At 45.7% G+C, this 19,155-nt stretch overlaps 2 protein-coding genes and 1 long non-coding RNA gene across 4 annotated transcripts in view; 2 read left to right on the top strand and 1 right to left on the bottom strand.

Annotated features, from left to right (window-relative positions):
- LOC310829567 (uncharacterized protein) overlaps positions 1–11,423 on the top strand; it is a 57,666-nt gene extending 46,243 nt beyond the window's left edge. Inside the window, exons 6-10 of one of the 2 annotated variants that reach the window (XM_083708201.1) lie at positions 2,023–2,050; positions 2,581–2,750; positions 5,409–6,427; positions 6,970–7,096; positions 8,360–11,423. In XM_083708201.1, coding sequence (XP_083564327.1) covers positions 5,729–6,427; positions 6,970–7,096; positions 8,360–9,339 — 1,806 coding nt within the window. In that variant the 5' untranslated portion in view covers positions 2,023–2,050; positions 2,581–2,750; positions 5,409–5,728 and the 3' untranslated portion in view covers positions 9,340–11,423. Of the gene's footprint in view, positions 1–2,022; positions 2,051–2,580; positions 2,751–5,408; positions 6,428–6,969; positions 7,097–8,359 lie in introns of those variants that run through there. The other variant, XM_083708202.1, reaches the window with a different exon arrangement.
- LOC310829734 lies at positions 616–17,464 on the top strand. Its single transcript, XR_014557346.1, has 2 exons — positions 616–1,286; positions 17,345–17,464. It is a non-coding gene; the product is annotated as an uncharacterized lncRNA (long non-coding RNA).
- LOC310829543 (scavenger receptor cysteine-rich domain-containing protein DMBT1-like) overlaps positions 15,859–19,155 on the bottom strand; it is a 23,029-nt gene continuing 19,732 nt past the window's right edge. The window contains exons 10-13 of the mRNA XM_083708136.1: positions 18,405–18,734; positions 17,509–17,832; positions 17,288–17,417; positions 15,859–16,784 (exon numbers count right to left, since the gene is read on the bottom strand). Coding sequence (XP_083564262.1) covers positions 16,619–16,784; positions 17,288–17,417; positions 17,509–17,832; positions 18,405–18,734 — 950 coding nt within the window. The 3' untranslated portion in view covers positions 15,859–16,618. The remainder of the gene's footprint in view (positions 16,785–17,287; positions 17,418–17,508; positions 17,833–18,404; positions 18,735–19,155) is intronic.

Genomic DNA, 19,155 nt, shown 5'->3' with positions numbered 1-19,155 from the left:
CACGAAACGCCGTTTACCTTCCCGCCAGAGCAGTACCTATTTATCTACTTGCACTTTGACATGCTTTCGAACTCCTAGGTGGGCAGGAGCTGGGACTGATCAGCGGGAGCTCACCCCATCGCGGGGATTCAAACCGCCAACCTTCTGATTGGCAAGTCCTAGGCTCTGTGGTTTAACCCACAGCGCCACCCGCGTCCCTTTCAGTAGGGCTTACTCCTAAGTAAAAGTGCACAGGCTTATGGAAGATGTTTCCCTTTCCCCCCTTTGCCTTAATGGCTTTGACAACACGAATAAGCCCCTGCCTGGCCTCTGTGCAAGTCTACTCTCAGCTTCTGTCTTCCATCTGTAAAATGGAATCAAATAATGGGCTGCCTACCTTACAAGGTTCTGCTGAATAGTGAGCTACCTTGCAGGATGTGATCATTTACAGATAGGTAGCCGTGTTGGTCTGCCATAGTCAAAACAAAAAAAATTCCTTCCAGTAGCACCTTAAAGACCAACTAAGTCAGTTCTTGGTATGAGCTTTCGTGTGCATGCACACGAAAGCTCATACCAAGAACTGACTTAGTTGGTCTTTAAGGTGCTACTGGAAGGATTTTTTTTTGTTTTAGGATGTGATCATGTTTGGAATACTACATACGGTTCTAGTCATCCAACCTAAAAACAGGATATTGTAGAGCTGGCAAAAGGGAGGGGGGAATAATGTAGTAAAGGGCAACTTAAATGATTGCAGGGTGGGAATATCCTCCCAAGAAGAGGAGGTTAAAGCTTGAAGGGTTTTTTCCCCCTCCTTTTGCTGGAAACCAATGAAAATTCATTTTAAAAATAAAAATAAAAGGGGTGATGCAGAGGCATAATAGAGGTTTCTGAAATACTACATGGTGAAATAAGAAAATGGATTGAAAGACTGTTTTCTCCCCCTCTGATAATATCAGAACATGGGGTTCGGAGAGATGAATTGGGGTCACGCAAAAGTACTTCCTCACAATTACACAAAATGTAGTCACAAGTATAGACACATTTATAAAAGGTTTGGACGAATCTACAGAGGATTTGCCAGTTAGTGACTGTTAGGCATGATAGTTGAGTGGAATCTCTCATGCTCATAGGCAGTTGGTCTCCCAACGGTCAACTGCTGCGGGGCCACAGGGCATTGGATATTTCTAGATGCATTTGGCTGGACCCTTTGGGAGACAGAATGCTAGACTAGAGCAACCTTAGCTGTGATCCACCAGCGCTCTTATCTTGTCAAGACCAACTCAACAGTCTGGATCCAAGCCAGATTAGTTGCACTTCGGTCCTACTGAAATCAATGTGAAAAGTTATCAAGTACAACTCACTTAATTTGAATCCCACTTGGTAAAAATGAGAGTGTTAAATATTAGAAGTAACAGACTTTTTAAAAAGGCCAGTTTATTGGTTTTTATAACTTTTTGTTTTATCTTATTGAACTGTCACAAATAATGATTAACCACACGGAAACTAGTTCCTCCTCCTGCTGTCATTTTCAAAGATCCCTCTTTCCCATTCACTCCCAACTCAATATTCCCCCTCCAATACCTGACCTAAAAAAGAAACAAAGGGAGTGGGGGGGAGAGAGAGAAATATTCTATTTCAAGACCTGTATTTAATTAATATTCATTTGGGAGGTTTGCAAGGATGTTGGTGTTTTCCTTTTGTGTCTGACAGTGGAAGCCCAAAAAGTAAACTCCGAGTTCAATGGGACTTATGCTCCAGTCCAATGTGTGTGTCTAGGATTGCAATCTGAGCATAGCTAGTGTGCAACTTCACACGTTGAAGTTGCCTGTTATATGAAAACAAAGTTTGCACCCCCCCCCCCCCACTGATGTTCTGCAGCTATGTCTACTGCTACATGATCGGTAGGGTTAGGGTTTTCCAATCCTGAGCCTTTGGGCAATCCTGAGCCTTTGGAAAAACTTTTCCAATCCTGAGCCTTTGGGCAAAGGTTGCTCCTGTTGAATGTCTGGTACTATTTTTTCCAATCTTGCATCTTTTCCTTAGGGCAGGGAACCTGTGACCTTCTTCCAAGGTAAGCGATGATAGAAGTTGCCATCCAACAACCTGCTCCCCTTTGCACGCTTTCGCTTCACATCACTTGATGGCTTGTCGCTCACGTGAGAACAGCCTCTGGCACGAATCTCGCATCCCTGCGGAGTCTTGACGCGGGAGGCTGTTTCCTAGATTTGTAAGAGTTTGGACCCCGACGATCATTTAGTCCAGCCCCCTGCAATGCAGGAATATGCAGCTGCAACCTTGGCGCTATCAGCACCAAGCTCTATCCAACTGAGCTATTCTCGCACCTTGCAAGGAAACGACTTCCGTTTTTTAAAAAAATTATTATTCTCCTATTCTCCTCTCTCTCTCGCTGCGGAGCCAGCCGAGATCTGCGCAACGCCAAGGGTTAAGCCGAGCGTGCGCTCTCCGCCCTAGAGAGGCTCAGGAAACCCGGCCGGTGTAGAGGGGGGATGCATTAGCCGAGGGCACCTTCCTGCTCCTCCCCTTCCCAGGATCAAAAACTTGGGATTTGAATTTTAATAAGGGGGGGATTTGCCTCTGCAGGGCTGCAGATCTTCCGCAGCGGGGCTTTGTGCCGTGGGGCTGGGCGGAGGAGAAGCGCCGAGCGAGAGCGCTGGCTAGGGCGAGGAGCCTGGAGCCGTCCGAGCAGGGCGCAGGCAGATCCAGCTGCCGAGGAGGAAAGGGAGAAACATCTGGAGGAGCCTGCAAGGCAGGTGGGAAAGCAAAACGGGAGTGGGGGGAGGGAGCTTTTTGCAGGGTGTGCGCCTCTTCCCAAAAGGCCTTTGTAGGGTTGGCTCCGAGTGAGATCCGAGCGGCCGGAGAGCCGCAGTCCAAATTTGCAACGATTTCTGTGCAAAGTATAGTGGATGAAACGATGGCACAGAAACCGTTATTTTATCCGAGGTAATGACTTTGTGCCAAGCCTTCCCTCCAAGGCACTCAGGACAGGAGAGGCAGCCTTAGGAATTCCCATGAGGTAGGTTTAAGATGTAGTGGCTGGCCCTAAGCTACCCTGTGTGTTTCCTGGCTAAGCAGGGATTTGAACCCAGATTCTCCTGGCCCCTCTACATCTCTGAGTCCCCTCCTACATCCGTTTTCCTCAGCTAAGTGAAAAAGTAGTGCTCAGTTTTCTTGGAAGAGGAGAGAAAGTGCTGAAGAGGCAAGCCTGTGAATTGCCCTAGGGCACATGGGGATTCCATGTCTGGATTTGAACCCAGAGCTCAGAAGCAACGTTGTTCCCTAACTTTCTGTCTCCCATTTTTAAACTCACTATTCCTCTCATTTCAAAAGCTTGCAGCTTTAAAAGATCAAGCCAGGTTCCACTTTGAGAGAGACCTGTGGGGAGCCTTCACATCCTGCCTTAGGATTCTTTCTTTTTTGTGTGGTGGGGACTGTGACTATTCTCTTTAGATTTCTTGCCCCTCAACATCCTTTAGCCTCCTTATTCTACCCATAACAGGAGTGCCTAAAGAGTGGCTTTCTGTACCACCCTTCCAATCCAGGCTTGTGTGTAAAGTGGGGATTCCCCATCTACATTTGTATGGGGGCAAAGGAGTCTTAGCATTTAGTTCATATTAATTAAGAGGATGCCGTGGCGTGACCTTAGTGTATGTGGCAACAGAGTGTCTCGGCAGAGGGGTGGAGGCATTGAGGCTGAGATTCTGGGTTTATACCCACACTGAGAAAAACTAGAGGATTGGGAGGTGAGGTGGGGTGCGTTAGGGAATACTTGGAGCCAGGACTTCAGAGTTCCTTGTGAGAAGGGTGTGGTAGAATCAGGGGCGAAAGGACTGGAATGCTGCCTTCCCTCCAGTGTGGGTTGATGAAGGTTTTGTAATCCAAGTTAATGATTGTGAGCATGGGATCAGGATGTGGTGTGGATTAATCAATGTGGATTTTGTACATGCAGCATAATTAAGGAAGCTGTAGCTTTCCTAAAGGACTTGTGTTTGTGTGTGTCTATTCACCAATTTTCGACCCCTCCACTTGCTTTAGTTCTTGAATATAGTTTCACCTCCACCTTCTTGTCAAGATGGACAAGAGAAGCAGATGAGAGAGAGAACGAGAAAAAAGAGAGACCCTGAAGAAAAATGCAGACTTTAGCAGGAGCTCTAGCTAGTCTTTCCATTTTGTTAGCATCTGAGGATTTAAGGGGTGGGGTGGGGGATTAAGAGACCCCCAGCGAATCAAGGCCTGTGGGGGAAGGGCAAGCAAGCTCTGTGGATGCTGATTCTCTGCAGAATGTGTTTAACTCCTGAGCCGATTAAGAGCTCGGCTTATCCCTCTCTGGACCCCGCACAACAACATCTCTGTTTTCTTTCCGAAGAGGCTCTCTTCTCCCTGCAGCAGCCAGCCATGTTCTGAGGCCGCAGTTTCAAATAAAGCGTTAGTGGAAAAATACCCCTGAAATATCCTGGGCCCTCCCTGCTCTATATTTCCCATGCCCACCTCTGCAAGTACAAGATGCTGTATCATAATTATTTTTCTGGAGGTGCCCACAAATGCAATCTTATATTTGCAATTAGGATTCTGTTTTATCAGAAGTATTGGCCAATCTGTGCAGCGCTTTCCAGATACTTTAGATATTGGTTCCAAGGCCCAAATACGGCTAACAGGGTTTTAAAAGAAAATAAATGAAAGAAAGCTTTCCATATAGGAATTTCAACAACAACAACGAAAAGACTTGCTCTTAAAATCCCTCTCCCCACCCCCACCCCAGCAAAAATAGATCTGTATTGTGTTACTGAAGGGGAACACTTCATGTAAATTTGGTTTCTGAGGGATTGTGGGCAGGAGAGGCTGGAAGAATGGCTGGAAGTTGCGCAAACTCAGCAGTTTTCAAATGTTGCAAGGCATCTTCGGGATTCTTGAGAGCTTACTGGTTTCTCTCTGAGATCAGTGATGGCAGACAAGCTTTCTTGAAAGGCAGCTTTTCCTTGTGGAAAGCACAGAGCAGGGGAATAAGGGTTCTGCACATGGTTGTGAATTCACACTGAGCAACAATAAGCGCAATAGGCTTCGCCATAGCTGTGGGCAAGCAGACTAGTTCAACCAATAACATTCTCCAGAATCCTTGGCAGACAAATCCATGGGGAGTCTGTTGCCTCAAGATAAAACATTTGAAAAACACTGCTGTTTATGCTCTACCCCTTGCTTACCCATCTAAACTCTGTTTCCGGTCTTTTAGCTGAAATTGCCAGCAACCACTGTTGTGTTTTCATGACATTCTTTATGTTTCTTAATGTAATTGGAGCCAATTTAGTTTCGATAAGCTTGGCTGATTATAATTCTGTTGCTTACCAATGGGCTGGTATGTTTGTTTTTCCATGCCCAAAATCTAGTTTTGGCTAATTTCCTTTGTCTTCCCTCAGGAACAACACGAAGCTGCTTGAATGGGAAACCTGTTGGCTGCAGGTTCAGTTGGTTTCTTTCAGTTAGCCATGACTGCTGGGCTGCATGAGAAAGCGTGTCTATCCAGTCCCCACAGTGGCAGATGTTAAGTGGCCAGAGGTGTTACATATGCCCAGGTGCTGATCTATCCTTTCACCTGGTCTGAGGTAAAAAACTTGGGGTTTTGAAGGGGATACCAGGCTTGAGCACTTGAATTGAGAGAGAACCGACCCTAGGAAGACGAGGGGGCAGGTGTGGACCTACTTATGAGGAGCTAAACTGTGGGCAACACCTTGTGGCAATGGAGGAACAAACCCGAGCAGGCGCCGAGCCAGGAGAAGGATCTGGGAGATCAGGAAGAGGTGCTTTTCCAGTCCAGTCTGGTACTCCCCAGGATTTGTCCCGATGGGGAACACCGCGCCAGGAAGGGATACCCCAGCGCTTGGAAGCTCAGTGGCAAGAGTACTTGAAAACAGTCCAATATCCCTCTTCAGGGTGGGGAACGCCACAGCTGCCGGATTTGGCTTCGTGGGATGACTTGGCCGCCTTTGACCGTGTGGTGGGTGCCTGTCAGTGGTCTAGAGAAGGGATGAGCCGCCTCATGCCCACTCTCAGCGCCGAAGCCCAACAGGCCTTGAGCAGCCTGAATGCCAGAGACAGAGGGGACCACGGGAAGGTGAAAGCAGCTGCCTTGCGAGGCAGCTCCAGTGTTGCCGAGACGCAGCGCCAGCGCTTCCGCCAGTTCTGCTACCAGGAGGCGGAGGGGCCTCGCGAGGCCTGCAATCGCTTACGGGAACTCTGCCATTGCTGGCTGGAACCGGAGAGCCGCACGAAGGAGCAGATCCTGGAGCTGCTGATCCTGGAGCAGTTTCTGACCGTCCTGCCAAAGGAAATCCAGAACCGGGTCCGAGAACGTGGACCCGAGACTTGTGCCCAGGCGGTGGCCCTGGCTGAAGGATTCCTTCTGAGGCAGCAGGAGAGTTTGCAGAGTGAACCACAGGTGGGTTGAGATGAACTGCAAGCTGGTCAAGTCAGGTCTGCTGCTGCTCTGCAGAGCTTTCACCTTCTGGTTTTTGCCTTAACGGTGCTTCATTTTGTTAACTGACGAGGGCCTGCTCGCCATAAGAAATAAATCAGCCTCACACCAATGATATATTGAATAGGCCTAGCCAGCAACAACTGAGCTGAACTGAGCTGAACAGAACTGATCAGGCCCTGAGCATGCTCAAACTGCTGCGGCCTAGCATTTTATTATTTCACAGAACACTGTATCAACTCAACAGTAAAAGACAATGCCATATAAGGAAAATCACACCACTATCAGGGCAGGCTGTGTAGACCAATCACAGGCCAGCATGGGGTGTCCACGCGCTGATCATGCTTAACACAGCCTGCCCTGTCAAAAGGTCATGCTGTAGTACATTTCTACCCGTGCGCCCATTTTCCCTATAGGTAAACCAACCATATTCCCACAGTTAACCATGATGATTTGTTGGTGGGGGCAGGTAGGGCCTTCAGTGTCAACTTTCTTTGTTGTTTCAGGACTCTGGTTCGTTCCGGGAGACAGCCACGAATCTCTCTGAAGGCCAGAGGGCTGTGTCTGATGCCAGACAGAGGCATCTTGCTAAGGAGGCCCGACAGCAGGATAATGGGAAGACCAGCTTATTAGGTATGTCTTGCACTTGTGCTGTTGAGAACACAGCACATCTCTTCGGCACAGCTTAAGGCTACAGCTTAACTTCCATTCCCAATTTGAGTGCCATAGTTCAAGGAGGAATTTAGATGAGTTGGAAAGTATTCAAAGGAGTGGTTTGAAATTCTAGAATTTAGTGGCGAACGCTACATTCTTGAAGGATCAGCTGTTTTAGCAAAAAAGATTAAAGACTCCAGAGCTGTTGTAAGCAGTCAGTCCTCCCTGGTCATTGGCTGGGACTGATGGGAGCTGGAGTCGGTTGACATTTGAAGGGCTGCATATTCTCACTCCTGTTCTGTGGTGATGCTGTAATTAACACGTGCAGTTTGAGCCTCACTCATCTGCTTAGTGGAAAGTAAGCACCAAGGCGGTTACAGCTGATGTTAGGAGTTCATGGGGTTGTCTCAGCTAACATTTCTCTAGAATATGCAGTGGATGGACTTGGCTTACTCTAAGGTTTTTTGGGGTATGACTTCTGCTTCAGCTTGTAGCCTAGCTTACTTACACAAATCATGTGAATCTATTTGTTCTGCAGGTTGATTTTCCCTCCTCCGGTTTTATTTAGGTTTCTGTTGCAGGGAAGGGGGAAAAGATTTTATGGAGGCCTATGCTGTTTGGATGGCTGTTTATGTTTCTTCCAGTTTTATTGTTCTGTTTACTCTGCAAGAGTGCTATAAGCCTGAGTTGTTGGTATGGCACACTAAAAAAATTAAAATATGTACCTTGCTAATTGCAAGCTTATACCATGAATAGTTTATTGGTGTTGTATGTATAAATTATGTAAATTATCACAACATATTACAATAATTTATTCTGGTTTGGGGGGGCAATGAACTGTGCAGGGAAGTGAAAGCCTTGCTCTGCAGACACTGGGCATCTTATTCAGCCACCTCTCTGGCTACTTAAAACATACATTGGCCGGAAAAATGTGCTTTGTCCATCTACCTACAAGCATATTTTTACAGTCATAAGGACTAGAAACTTGCTTTAGAACAAAAGAAAGCTGAGTGTTGGGAAATTTGAATTCTGTACATGCCTACAGCCACACTCTTCTGCATTTCTTCTGTATTCAGACAGAACTGCAGCATACACACAGCCTTGGCCAGAAGCAGAATGAGTTGTGCTGATGACATAGTTAATGCACATGGTTTTTCATCTATAAATGTTAGTCACATTAGTGCATTGAGCAACCAACAGATGACTTCAGGATTTCTCTCCCCTTCCTCCCCAATCTTACAGGTGACAAGAATGCAAACAGAGCTGGTGGTCCATTTCATCAAGGGGCCAAGGAAGAGGGGACACGTTCTACTTCCGGGCTGGTTCCTAGGAAGGAGAAATCCCACATCTGTATTGACTGTGGCAAATGCTTTGCACGTCCATCTGACCTGGCTAAGCACGAGAACATCCACACCGGTGCAAAGCCCTTTCGCTGCATGGAGTGTGGAACAAGATTCAGCCAGCTGTCTCACCTGACCCGACACCAGAGGATTCACACGGGAGAAAAGCCACACATCTGCACCGAGTGTGGAGCATCCTTTGCCCAGCGGGCCTCTCTGGTTAGCCACCAAAGAGTCCACTCCGGGGAGCAGCCCTACCGCTGCTCTCACTGCCAGCAGTGCTTCAGCCACCAATCGGCACTCAAGGTCCACGAACGCATCCACACGGGGCAGAAGCCCTACATCTGCCTGGAATGTGGGAAGAGGTTTGTTTCCTCCTCCACGCTGAAGATACACAAGAGGATCCACACGGGAGAGAAGCCGTTTTCCTGCGCGGAATGCGGGAAGCGGTTCATCCAGCGTTCCAACCTCATCTCTCACCAGCGAACGCATTCTGGAGAGAAGCCCTTTTGCTGCGGCGTGTGTGGGAGAAGATTCAGCTACCCATCGGACCTCACCAGGCACCAGAAAATCCACACGGGAGAGAAGCCCTTCCCCTGCGACGAGTGCGAGAGGCGGTTCACCAGGTTCTCGGATCTTCTGATACACCGCAGGATCCACACCGGGGAGCGGCCATACCGCTGCCTCGAGTGCGGGAGAAGGTTCCGGCAGAAGAGTGCTCTGGTGACGCATCAGAGGATCCACACAAAGGGGAAAGCGGCCGAGAAAAGCAAGCCTCTGGTACCCACAGAGTCGCAGGCAAAGGGCAAACTGAAAGCAAGCGAGACTGAAGAGAAGGTAGACGTTCCAGATAAAGAAAAGAAAGATGTGTCAAGAGCTTAGAAGGAGCCAGGCTCAGCATGTTCTCCCAGCTCCTGACTCCTTTCAACCTTACGAAGGAAGGCAAATGCTAGAGGTAGTGCTGAGGTTTCTTCTGGGTTTGCTGATAGGTCTCATTCCTCTTCCATGCCTGGCCCCTCTCAAGGACATAGCTTGACTTTGTTTGGGGACAACCTAGCTCAGGACATAATAGAAGGTGTGAATAACCTGCTTTTTCCTTGCCCCCTGTGATTTGGCTACTGTGACAGACTCACCAGGGCATTCTGGAAAGATTGCTTCGCTCTGCAGTGACTGGAAACGTAATTCAAAGCCCAGTTCCTTGCTACTGATGGACTCTTGTGCAAAAGAAGTCGCTGGCTCTGCCTGCAAGGCTTGTTCGGAGGACATTGCTGACCATGCAGCTAAGGCGAATGGGAATTTGCTCCATATACCATACTGCCCTAACGTTTCCCAGGATGGAGCTCAAGCAAGGAAGACTCTGGTGAAGTCCTCTCAGGGCTGATCTGTGTCATCATGCTTCTCTGCTTTTTAAGCAAAATCTCTGTAAATATAGAGATTAAGGGCCTGCCCACAAAAGCTCTTCAGACTGGGTTTCTCACTGTATAGCTGGACCTGTAGGAAGGAGGGACCAAAGGCAGCAGGAGATCTGCTTTTCCAGGTGCTGCAAATAGTCAGTAGATGACTGTTGCCATCATGTTTCTCATGTGGGTTTCCTAAGGGTATGTATTTGGCCATTGTTGAATGCAGAGCAGCATTTGCGAGAGGGGCAGGTGAACCTCTTCCCATTAATGTTACTTGTTCTTTTATTAGTTATATATAGTCATTTTTAGTTCAAACTGATGCAGCAGTTATTGTGTGTATGTATATATTTTATTTGGGGTGGAAAGATTATTCTGTCCATTATATTTTTGATGAAGCGTAGTCCCTAAACCTTAGAGTAGTCTTCTACATGTCTACTCAGCAGTGCATCCCGTTGAGGTCCATGGGCCTTAGTCCTGGGTAAATGTGTCTAGGACTGCAGCCACAGAGTAGAAGTTACCCTGGATGAGTATGTAGGAGCAGAGGGAACAACATGGAGGTTGCTGTTAATGGCCGAAAATCTTTGGGAATTCTCAAGACTAGTATTTAAACTTGATGTGTCTTTTTACACAGCGATAGCCACAAATAAAAAGCATCATAAAAGGGGTTTCCTACCTTTTATCTATACGAAATAAGTGAGAAACATAAGGTTTGCTGGGGGATAGGAGCACCTAGATTCGTTTTCTTCAACTGTTGTTCAGCATTGTCAAAGGTGACCATTTTGTGTAGCTGTGCATTTGTGGAATAGGAACACTGCACAGCTCCATTGTACTGGATATGGCTCCTTACTCTCCCCCACCACCCAAACACACTTCAGCAAATCCAAGGAGAGCCATACATAGCAATTCATTTGCATGCCTGAATCCCATTGCAGGACCAGGGTAAATGACTCATATCCAGAGATCTATATGCCATGACCCATACATCCACCAACCAGCCATCGCTTAATGATAACGGCATCTTTCCCATGATGCCACAGAAGTGAAGGTGTCAGAAACAACATCAGCAGTGTTGTCTGGGAGATTCTGCTTAAAAGTCCTGGCTCATGCATCTGCATAGTAAGGCTCATTAAATTAGCAGCATTAGGTGTGATCTGGAGCTCTGGCCTGCATATTCTGAAATTGATTTGTCAGTACCCTTCCCCACATCTCTCTCTTACTCTCTCTCTCACACACATACTCTTCCCCTATGGATCTCACATGTACTTCTGCCCAAACTGAAGCACATGCACACACATGTGATCAAATTTACATGCATTTCTGTGTCCTGTATGAATTGCACATCTTCCACAGTCTAGGGAATCACTGCTCTTCATTTTTGAGACTGAGAACTAAGATTCTGTGAAGTACACGTTGATTAATGTTAGGAGTTGTTTAAACACTTCAATCTTTTTATAACCCTGGCACACCCTGGATACCTTGGGATCCTCTGATTTAAATAAACCATTGGCAGCTTTTAGATTTGCTTTGTAAATAATAATGAAATAGCAATAAATCAATGTTTAGTTATGCAGCTGGAGTCAGTCATGTTCTTTAAATGTGTTTTAAATGCATTGTGTGACTGTGTGCTAAACTAGGCATCCTATGCACACTTAAGCTGGGGACTAAGACCATGTGGGCAGATGTTCCTGGAGAGAAAAGAAGACCATGAATTACTCTAGGCAACCATTGCCAAGGAGACTGGAATGTTGTCAGTTAAAGCTGGAGAGTGGCAGTTGGACTCAAGGGCAGGAAACTGGAGAGAAGGAAGAAGAGTTGTTGGATTCTTGAGAGTGAATTTGTGGAGATGGGAGCTGTGATCTTGACAGTGAAGGTAGGTAACAGAGTTTGAGCTAGAGACCGGGCAGCACACTCTGGCCTCTGCCATTATCCAGGGGTCTATGTGCCACTGGGGGGCTGCGACCCCATCATTCCAGGAAGAACCACAAAGCAAGGGGGGACCAACCTGGCCACATCCATTGGTCAGAAAAGGAGCAGCTGCAGGGAACTTGCTTTGCCCCTCCTTGGCGGAAGGAACGCTTACAAGACCTTTGTAGCTAAGATCTAGTCTTCAAGTTTACTTTTTTCCTCTCCCTCAAAATCCTTCTTCCTTTTGTGCCACACCTTTTACCAGGGACCATCTTATTCTTGATTATTACAAACCGCTTTGGGAGCCCCTTTTGCCTGAAGAGTAGAATAATAGTAGTTTAAATAAATACACTGCTTGTGTCCTGAGGGACAGAATGGCTGAGAGGAGCAGGCAAACCGGAAGCCTGAAACACAGAGGATCGTTACCTTGTTGTGGTTCCCAGGCGATGCCACAGTACGAAGCAGCATCAACTACAGTAGTCACATAATGAAGACATCATTGGATTGTTGAAGTGTTTGTATTGGTTTCAAACTTCCACTCCAGGTAATCTCTGCCTACTCTATCTTGCATTGTGTTTCTAGTGTACAGGATCTTAATTAAGGACAACGATCACCTATTCATCCCCAGCCTCCATTATTTTAAACATCTGTTGATTCTATCAAAGACTGAGGTCAGATCGACAAAGACAGCATATAGATATTTCTTGAGGGCACCTGCAGATTTCTGTCTCAAATAGTTTAAGACAAAGCATTGTTCTATGGTTGACTTCCCCTGACAAAAGCATTCTTGTTGATTCCCAATGATATTGTTCAGCTCTGCTCAATTCTCTGACTTTTCCAATAAGTAACAAACATAGAGTTTGGATATAATGTCCAATAAACTGGGTGATTATTGGCCAGGTTAGATTTTCTCTCCTTTCTTAAAGATCGGGACCACAATACTTTGCTCCCAGACCCTATGAGGGTTGCCTATAGAGTTGACATATGTAAAGAGTTTTGCTAGTTTTGGAGCTCACCGATTCAAATTGTCCAGGAATCTGTCTCTTTGTTATTATTTATTTTTCTTCTCCTGGCTTGGTCCAGAATTAAAATACAACACTTGCTTCAAATGAGTGCCTCACAATTTGGGCATAAAGTAAGCACCAATCCCATATTTTGTTTTATTAAGCTAACAGGTCACCAAGTTTCAAAATTTTGTGAAATCCCTACAGATTGCGGCCTGTTCAATAGCTGACTGCATTTCAATATAAAACACGGTTTGTAGGAGATTTTAGCAGTCTCCTAAAAAAGTGATGCTTCTCAGTCCATTCCCTCACCTTCAGATTGTCCGTGCTTGAATAAGTGAGCCTACTTAACATACAAAGATTGTGTCTCGCTTTATTTTAAGATTCAACATTGCTCTACTTTTACCTCGGCCTGCATTTCCCCTGTTGTACATTGGAGATCTCATGCAGCATGTCCTTTGTGATACCCTGAAAGCACACTAGCTCCAAGCAGAGAGGCTGAAGATCGCTTTCCAATTGCTCTCCCACTGTAAAGTTCTTTACTCATGGTTGCACACAATGTACAGTGGTACCTTGGGTTACATATGCTTCAGGTTACATACGCTTCAGGTTACACACTCCGCTAACCCAGAAATAGTGCTTCAGGTTAAGAACAGAAATCGCGTTGCGGTGGCAGCGGGAGGCCCCATTAGCTAAAGTGGTGCTTCAGGTTAAGAACGGACCTCCGGAACGAATTAAGTACTTAACCCGAGGTACCACTGTAGTCTATAACACTCTCAGTGTGTGTGTGTGTGTGTGTGTGTGTGTGTGTAAAAGTAAAGTTCCCTGCTGTCTTTTTCCACCTGGCGCTGTTGCAGAGAACCAGCCTGAGTTAGTAAATTACCGGTAACTTAAAAAGACATACAGTGGTACCTCGGGTTACAAACACTTCGGGTTACAGACTCCTCTAACCCGGAAGTAGTACTTTGGGTTAAGAACTTTTCCTCAGGATGAGAACAGAAATTGTGCAGCGGCAGCAGGAGGCCCCATTAACTAAAGTGGTACCTCAGGTAAAGAATGGTTTCAGGTTAAGAACGGACCTCCGGAAGGAATTAAGTTCGTAACCAGAGGTACCACTCTACTGGCAAGGTTAATTGTCCATATATTTCATAGAAGGAAGATGTGAAATGTCCTCAGCACCCTGTTGCTACTGAATACCCGCCACTGCAGCCCTTTGTGCTAGTCAGGCAAATAATTTGAAGGCAGGGTGAGTTGGTCGATGGACCCAGAGCAGTCAGTGGCCACCCCCAAAGTAAGGCCCCCTCTGCTCCTCCCTTTCTTATGATCCTTCCTTGCAGGCACTGAGAGAATACTGAATCCCTGGGATAGTGGGAGGTGTCAATACTTCCTGTGCAGGATGCTGTGCCTTGAGACAGATAGAAAGGAGATGTGGTTGCTTAAAATAGCATTTCACCCCAGCACCCATTTTATTTAAGGAGAATCTAGCACTGAAAATGATGGCTGCCACCTGCTGGTTCCTGCATGCTATTACCGCTCTAGCGTTTCAATAATTTTTTTAAGTTTTTTAAAAATGTAATCATCATCTGAGAATAGGTAGAAAAAATTCTCCTGCCCTCCAAACCACCCATTCTCGTCTAATAATGTTTATGTGTGAAACAGTGATTTGGTCTGTTTAATTACTGTATTACGAAGTGCTTTTTCTGGGGGTACGCAGGAGTACGCCTACCCCTAAACATTTTGTGAATCTTTCTACTTTTGTCCATTTACTGTATTTATTTTTCCCAATTTGAAGTATAAAATGGTGATTTTCTTGAGTCAAAATGAGCATACCCCTAAACATTTTTTTAGGGGGAAAAGCACTGGTTTTATGAATACAGAATGATCTACCCCCGGCACCAATGATTCCAGAGCGAATTCTGTGTAGTTATTAAAAAGCAAGAAAGGTTGTGTTATATGGGAAGTCTCTGATTATGTGTTAGCCTCACCCGTGTGCTACATTATATATGCAAGCTCTGCATCAGCTAACCCACAATCACTCCCTGTTCTGTGCTAATATTCACCAATGTGGATTTGAACTCACTTGATTCATAAATATTCCTAGGATGTATGGGGAGAGTAGCCACACTAGCCTCCCTTGCACAACCCTACATTTGTTGCACTGCACCAGTTGCATTTCTGCCTCTTGTTGCCGCTTCATGCCTCTGTCAAAAAAAGTTGGCAAGGTCAAGCAGCTCTTGGTGACCCTGCCCCACCCCAAGCATCTCCAAGGGTTAAAAAAAAACAAGGGAGAAGTAAAGGTGACCCCTAGAGAGGCACAGTAAACTGGGGAAAGGGGGAATTGCTGTTTACCCAGGCACTTTTCCTGCTTCTGCTGCTTCTCCTCTAATCTACTTTCTTGGATTGAAATATAAATACATATATGGAGGCAATCTGAATTCCAATAAGAAGGCTGGGGGTTCTGTGTGGTGGCATCTGCAATGGGGAGAGATAGCAAGTTCAGCTGGAGAGAAAACAAGAAACACACAAGCACCCCTCTGGTTTATGACAAGGTATATTAAACCAGGAGTGGGGATGACTATGTAAACTGATTATGCAAACTGATTATGAATGAATAAGTGTGTCCTATAGAGTTTGCAGGTTCTGAAATAAAAATATGTGCATCATGTTTTTTGTGCAAGAGTTGAAGCAGAATCTCTCCCCCCCCCCCCCATTTTTAAAGAAAGATATCGGACAAACTTCTATGACTGGGCTATTTCTAGTAATGGGTTCCACCGGGGTTTGGTGCCAGCTTGGCAACCTTACTGCATCATGTCCACATCCTGCTAAATTGGGTTCCTGGTTAGATGATCACTGCTGAAACAGTGTCTGAACACAGTCTACAGTGGTCAACATTAACTGCAATATAGGAGCACAATATTGTTGCTCCTTGTCTTGGTATAGCTGGAAGAATGATTATGTTCAAAACCATCCTGGGTTCTTGGGAATTGGGATTGTCCCATTTTTGCTTTTCCCTGTTAAGGCTGCAATCCTACTTGCGTTGATTGCAGTTTACTTCTGAGTAGGTGTGCTTAGGGTCATGCTACAAGAGAAACTTTTAAGTCTAGTATCAATGTTTAATAAACAGGCAAATCCAAAATTTAACTCATCTGGAACAACACATGCAATTGAGCAATTTCCCTCATTGAACAACCGGCCAATTTACTATGGGTTAGATTTTAAAGCAAGGAAATTGAGGCTGTGCTGCCCCATAAAAACACAGAAGCTAAGCAGGGTTGGTTCCGGTTAGCACTTGGATGGTGGGAGGAAATGGCAATTAAGGCGTATGATCAACAAAGTGGTACAGTCCTCATGCAAGGACTGTATCACCTCACTTTTCATGTTGTAGAGACATTTGTCAGAATCTGACCCCTTTTCCAATATGAAAATTGTACTGAAACAATTCCTGCAAACGCGTTAGAATAGCAGCAGGAGGCACAGTTCCTGGGTCTTACTATTTACTATGTGATCAGTATGTGCTATAATGGTTACAGCAAGGTTAATGACAAGAAAGGCAAAGTTTTGAAACAAACTTTCTACAACCTCCCCACCCCCCCAAGCTTTGGCACCACTGACATTTCTAAGGTCTTCTAGTTTGTTGTCTTCTATCCCTTCCTAATGTCCCTTACTCCCAGAAATTGGGATATCTGAATATTCCTAGGGATCCCAGCAAGTCTCTGAACATTTGTGGTGATGGCACAAGAGGTGGTGGGAAGAATATGTCCTTCTGCAAGGGGATGGCAGAAGGAAGAACCAATCTTCCAGAATGAAACTTATCTCTCACAAGCGTCTGAACCATTGCCTGCTCTTTGTCTCTCAGTTGGCGTCGTCTGTGGCTGAGTCAGAAGTATTTTTCACTAGGTGGATGGTGTCACCATCAGAGTCACCTTCAGATGCAATCTGCTCTCTTCCCCTCGTATACATCTCTCGAATGCCATTGACCATATCCGATCCAACAGTGATGTTTTCCATAAATGCTTCTGCAACAAAACAAAAAAGTGAATTGATTGAGCTCCCAGACTAGTGATCTCAAGACTCCAAAATCCCATTATATTCCAGCAACAGATCCTTGCGCTCTCTTCTTATTGGAACCCCAGGAACTACAGCCAGACATTCGGCTTCCAAAAATCATTCGAAAACCAGAACACTCACTTCCGGGTTTCGATCGTTCAGGAGCCAATTTGTTTGGGAGCCAAGGCATTTGGCTTCCAAGGTACAACTGTACTGAATTTAAATAAATGTACCGGTATATAATGCGAAATTCTTGTTCTTGCGTGTAGCATTTGGGATACAATCCAGAAACACTATTTTATAACTTGTGCACTGAAAGTGAAACGAAACCTGGAAGAGGTGAGTTATTCAGGGCAGGAGATGGTTATGAGGTGGGAACTGCACAGGTTACTTTCTGCAAAAACATCAGTGCAAACTAGCCCTGGGATTGGCAATCAGGTGAGCTAGACTGGAAAATTGGTTGGCACATTCTTACCTCTTCCAGCTAAAGGGTTAACCCAAATTGATTTTCCTCTCCTTTTCCTCAGGTAGAGCACAGCAGCAGCACCTATGACCACAGCAGCAGCCAAGAGACTCAGGATCACTGCAGCGGCTGTAGAAGAGGCTGTGAAAGAAGCAGAGAGTAAAAATGGTCAGATTTGCTCCCCTAAACCCCTTAAAGTGTTCCTTAAGAATAGGCTGGATCACAGAAGTACCTGCATGTCCCTTGCACACTGCTCCAGCATAGGAGTTGCAGATGCACTTATGGGGGCCTGTGGGGGCGGCATAGCATTCGGTGACTGATGCTTCTTCTCCAGTACATTGCACTTCATTCAGAAAGGCTGGGCCAACACTGTTGCCGTATTGGTTTCCCGTCGGTGCCGACAATGCTTCACCACAACCCAGTTGCCGGCATATCACCTTGGCTTCTTTAAGACCCCATCCAGAGTCACCCACAGAGACCCAAGTGCCATTTTGATTCAGTTCCACTCGCCCTTCACAGGAATGGGGGCCATTAGCCAATCGCACTTGCATAGGACCTGCAGGAAGAAAGAGGAAGAAGTCACAAGTTGTTCCCTACTGAGGTGATGCACTTTGTGCAACCGTCTGCCCAGAAAGGCTTCCCTGGTACCCACTTCAATGCCATTTCAGCACTTTGAAAATTTGTCTAAGTTACAGATAAATTTTTGAGTTTGCAAAACTCTTATTTTGGTGATATCTTCTTTTAAACACAATTTTAGAAAAAACATTTAAACTTATTGATTATGCTTTAGGGAACATCAGTCCAGTTAACAGAAAAAGTTGAATGTTAATTAGAGTTTGAATAATATTCTCCAAAATATGAGATATTATGTAAAGAAGCTTACAAATGTTGCATTGGTCACTACAGAATTTCCTCCTCCTGTTTTATATTTAATCGTTTGCACACCACCCTGATATTTCATGATATGGCAGTATGGAGATACTTTTATAAATAGTGCAACAAACTAAATGATAGTATTTTTCTCACAAATGCAGCTTTCTGAAGCTGTTTTTATTTTGTTTTTTAAAAGTTGGAGATTCATTCCAACTTAAGGATTTATACATGTGCTATATGCCCCGAAAGAGTTACCTGAGCACACCACGCTAGCATCCTCCGAGTGATCACAGTCATGTTCTCCTACGGAACGTCCCCGGCAGTCTCTCAGGGATGTTTCCGTGCCTGTACAGTTCACATCATCCAGCCAGACGGGGCCAGGGCCTCGTCCAAAGTGTGCCCCGTGTAGGGCTTCCAAAGCAATGCCGCATCCCAGCTGCTTACACACAACGCTAGCATCCGGAAGGCCCCATCCATCATCACACACAGTTCCCCACTGCTGCTGGTGCATGACTTCAACTCTCCCAGAACAGGAGTTTGGGCCATCTTCTAGCCTGATGTTAATCACATTGATGGTGGATGACTCTATAGAGAACCCAAGATGAACAAAAATCAGTGCAGGTGTAAGGATGTGACTGGAAGGTTCCCCATCCACATAAGGGATGGGGGACTGTGAGCATAAGAGTTTATCTGCAGCAACTGCCAAGCTCTGAAAATTAAAACACAGGAAATGCAGGCCCATCACTTCAACTGGGAACACAAAGAACCTCATGACCAAGGAAAAAACAAGGAAAGCAAGCAGCTCAATGAAAGCAATTTCAAAGCAGGAGGTGGAAAAACATGGCTGCTCTCCCAAGTCTGCTGTTTGACCATAGGCAAGCTGAAATTGTGCACCTTTCACTCCACATCTTAGCACATGTCTCTTTGTGACATTCACCCTGCAAGACCAGAAGTCTCCAAATCTATCTGGGCCTCAGAATTATCCCCAGGCCACAGTGCCAGATTT

The sequence above is a fragment of the Podarcis gaigeae genome (genome assembly GCF_964106915.1).
Source record: "Podarcis gaigeae genome assembly, chromosome: 13".
In the NCBI taxonomy this organism is placed as follows: Eukaryota; Metazoa; Chordata; class Lepidosauria; order Squamata; family Lacertidae; genus Podarcis; species Podarcis gaigeae.
Note: the sequence above shows the minus strand (reverse complement) of the source record. Positions and strands in the feature narration are given on the sequence as shown.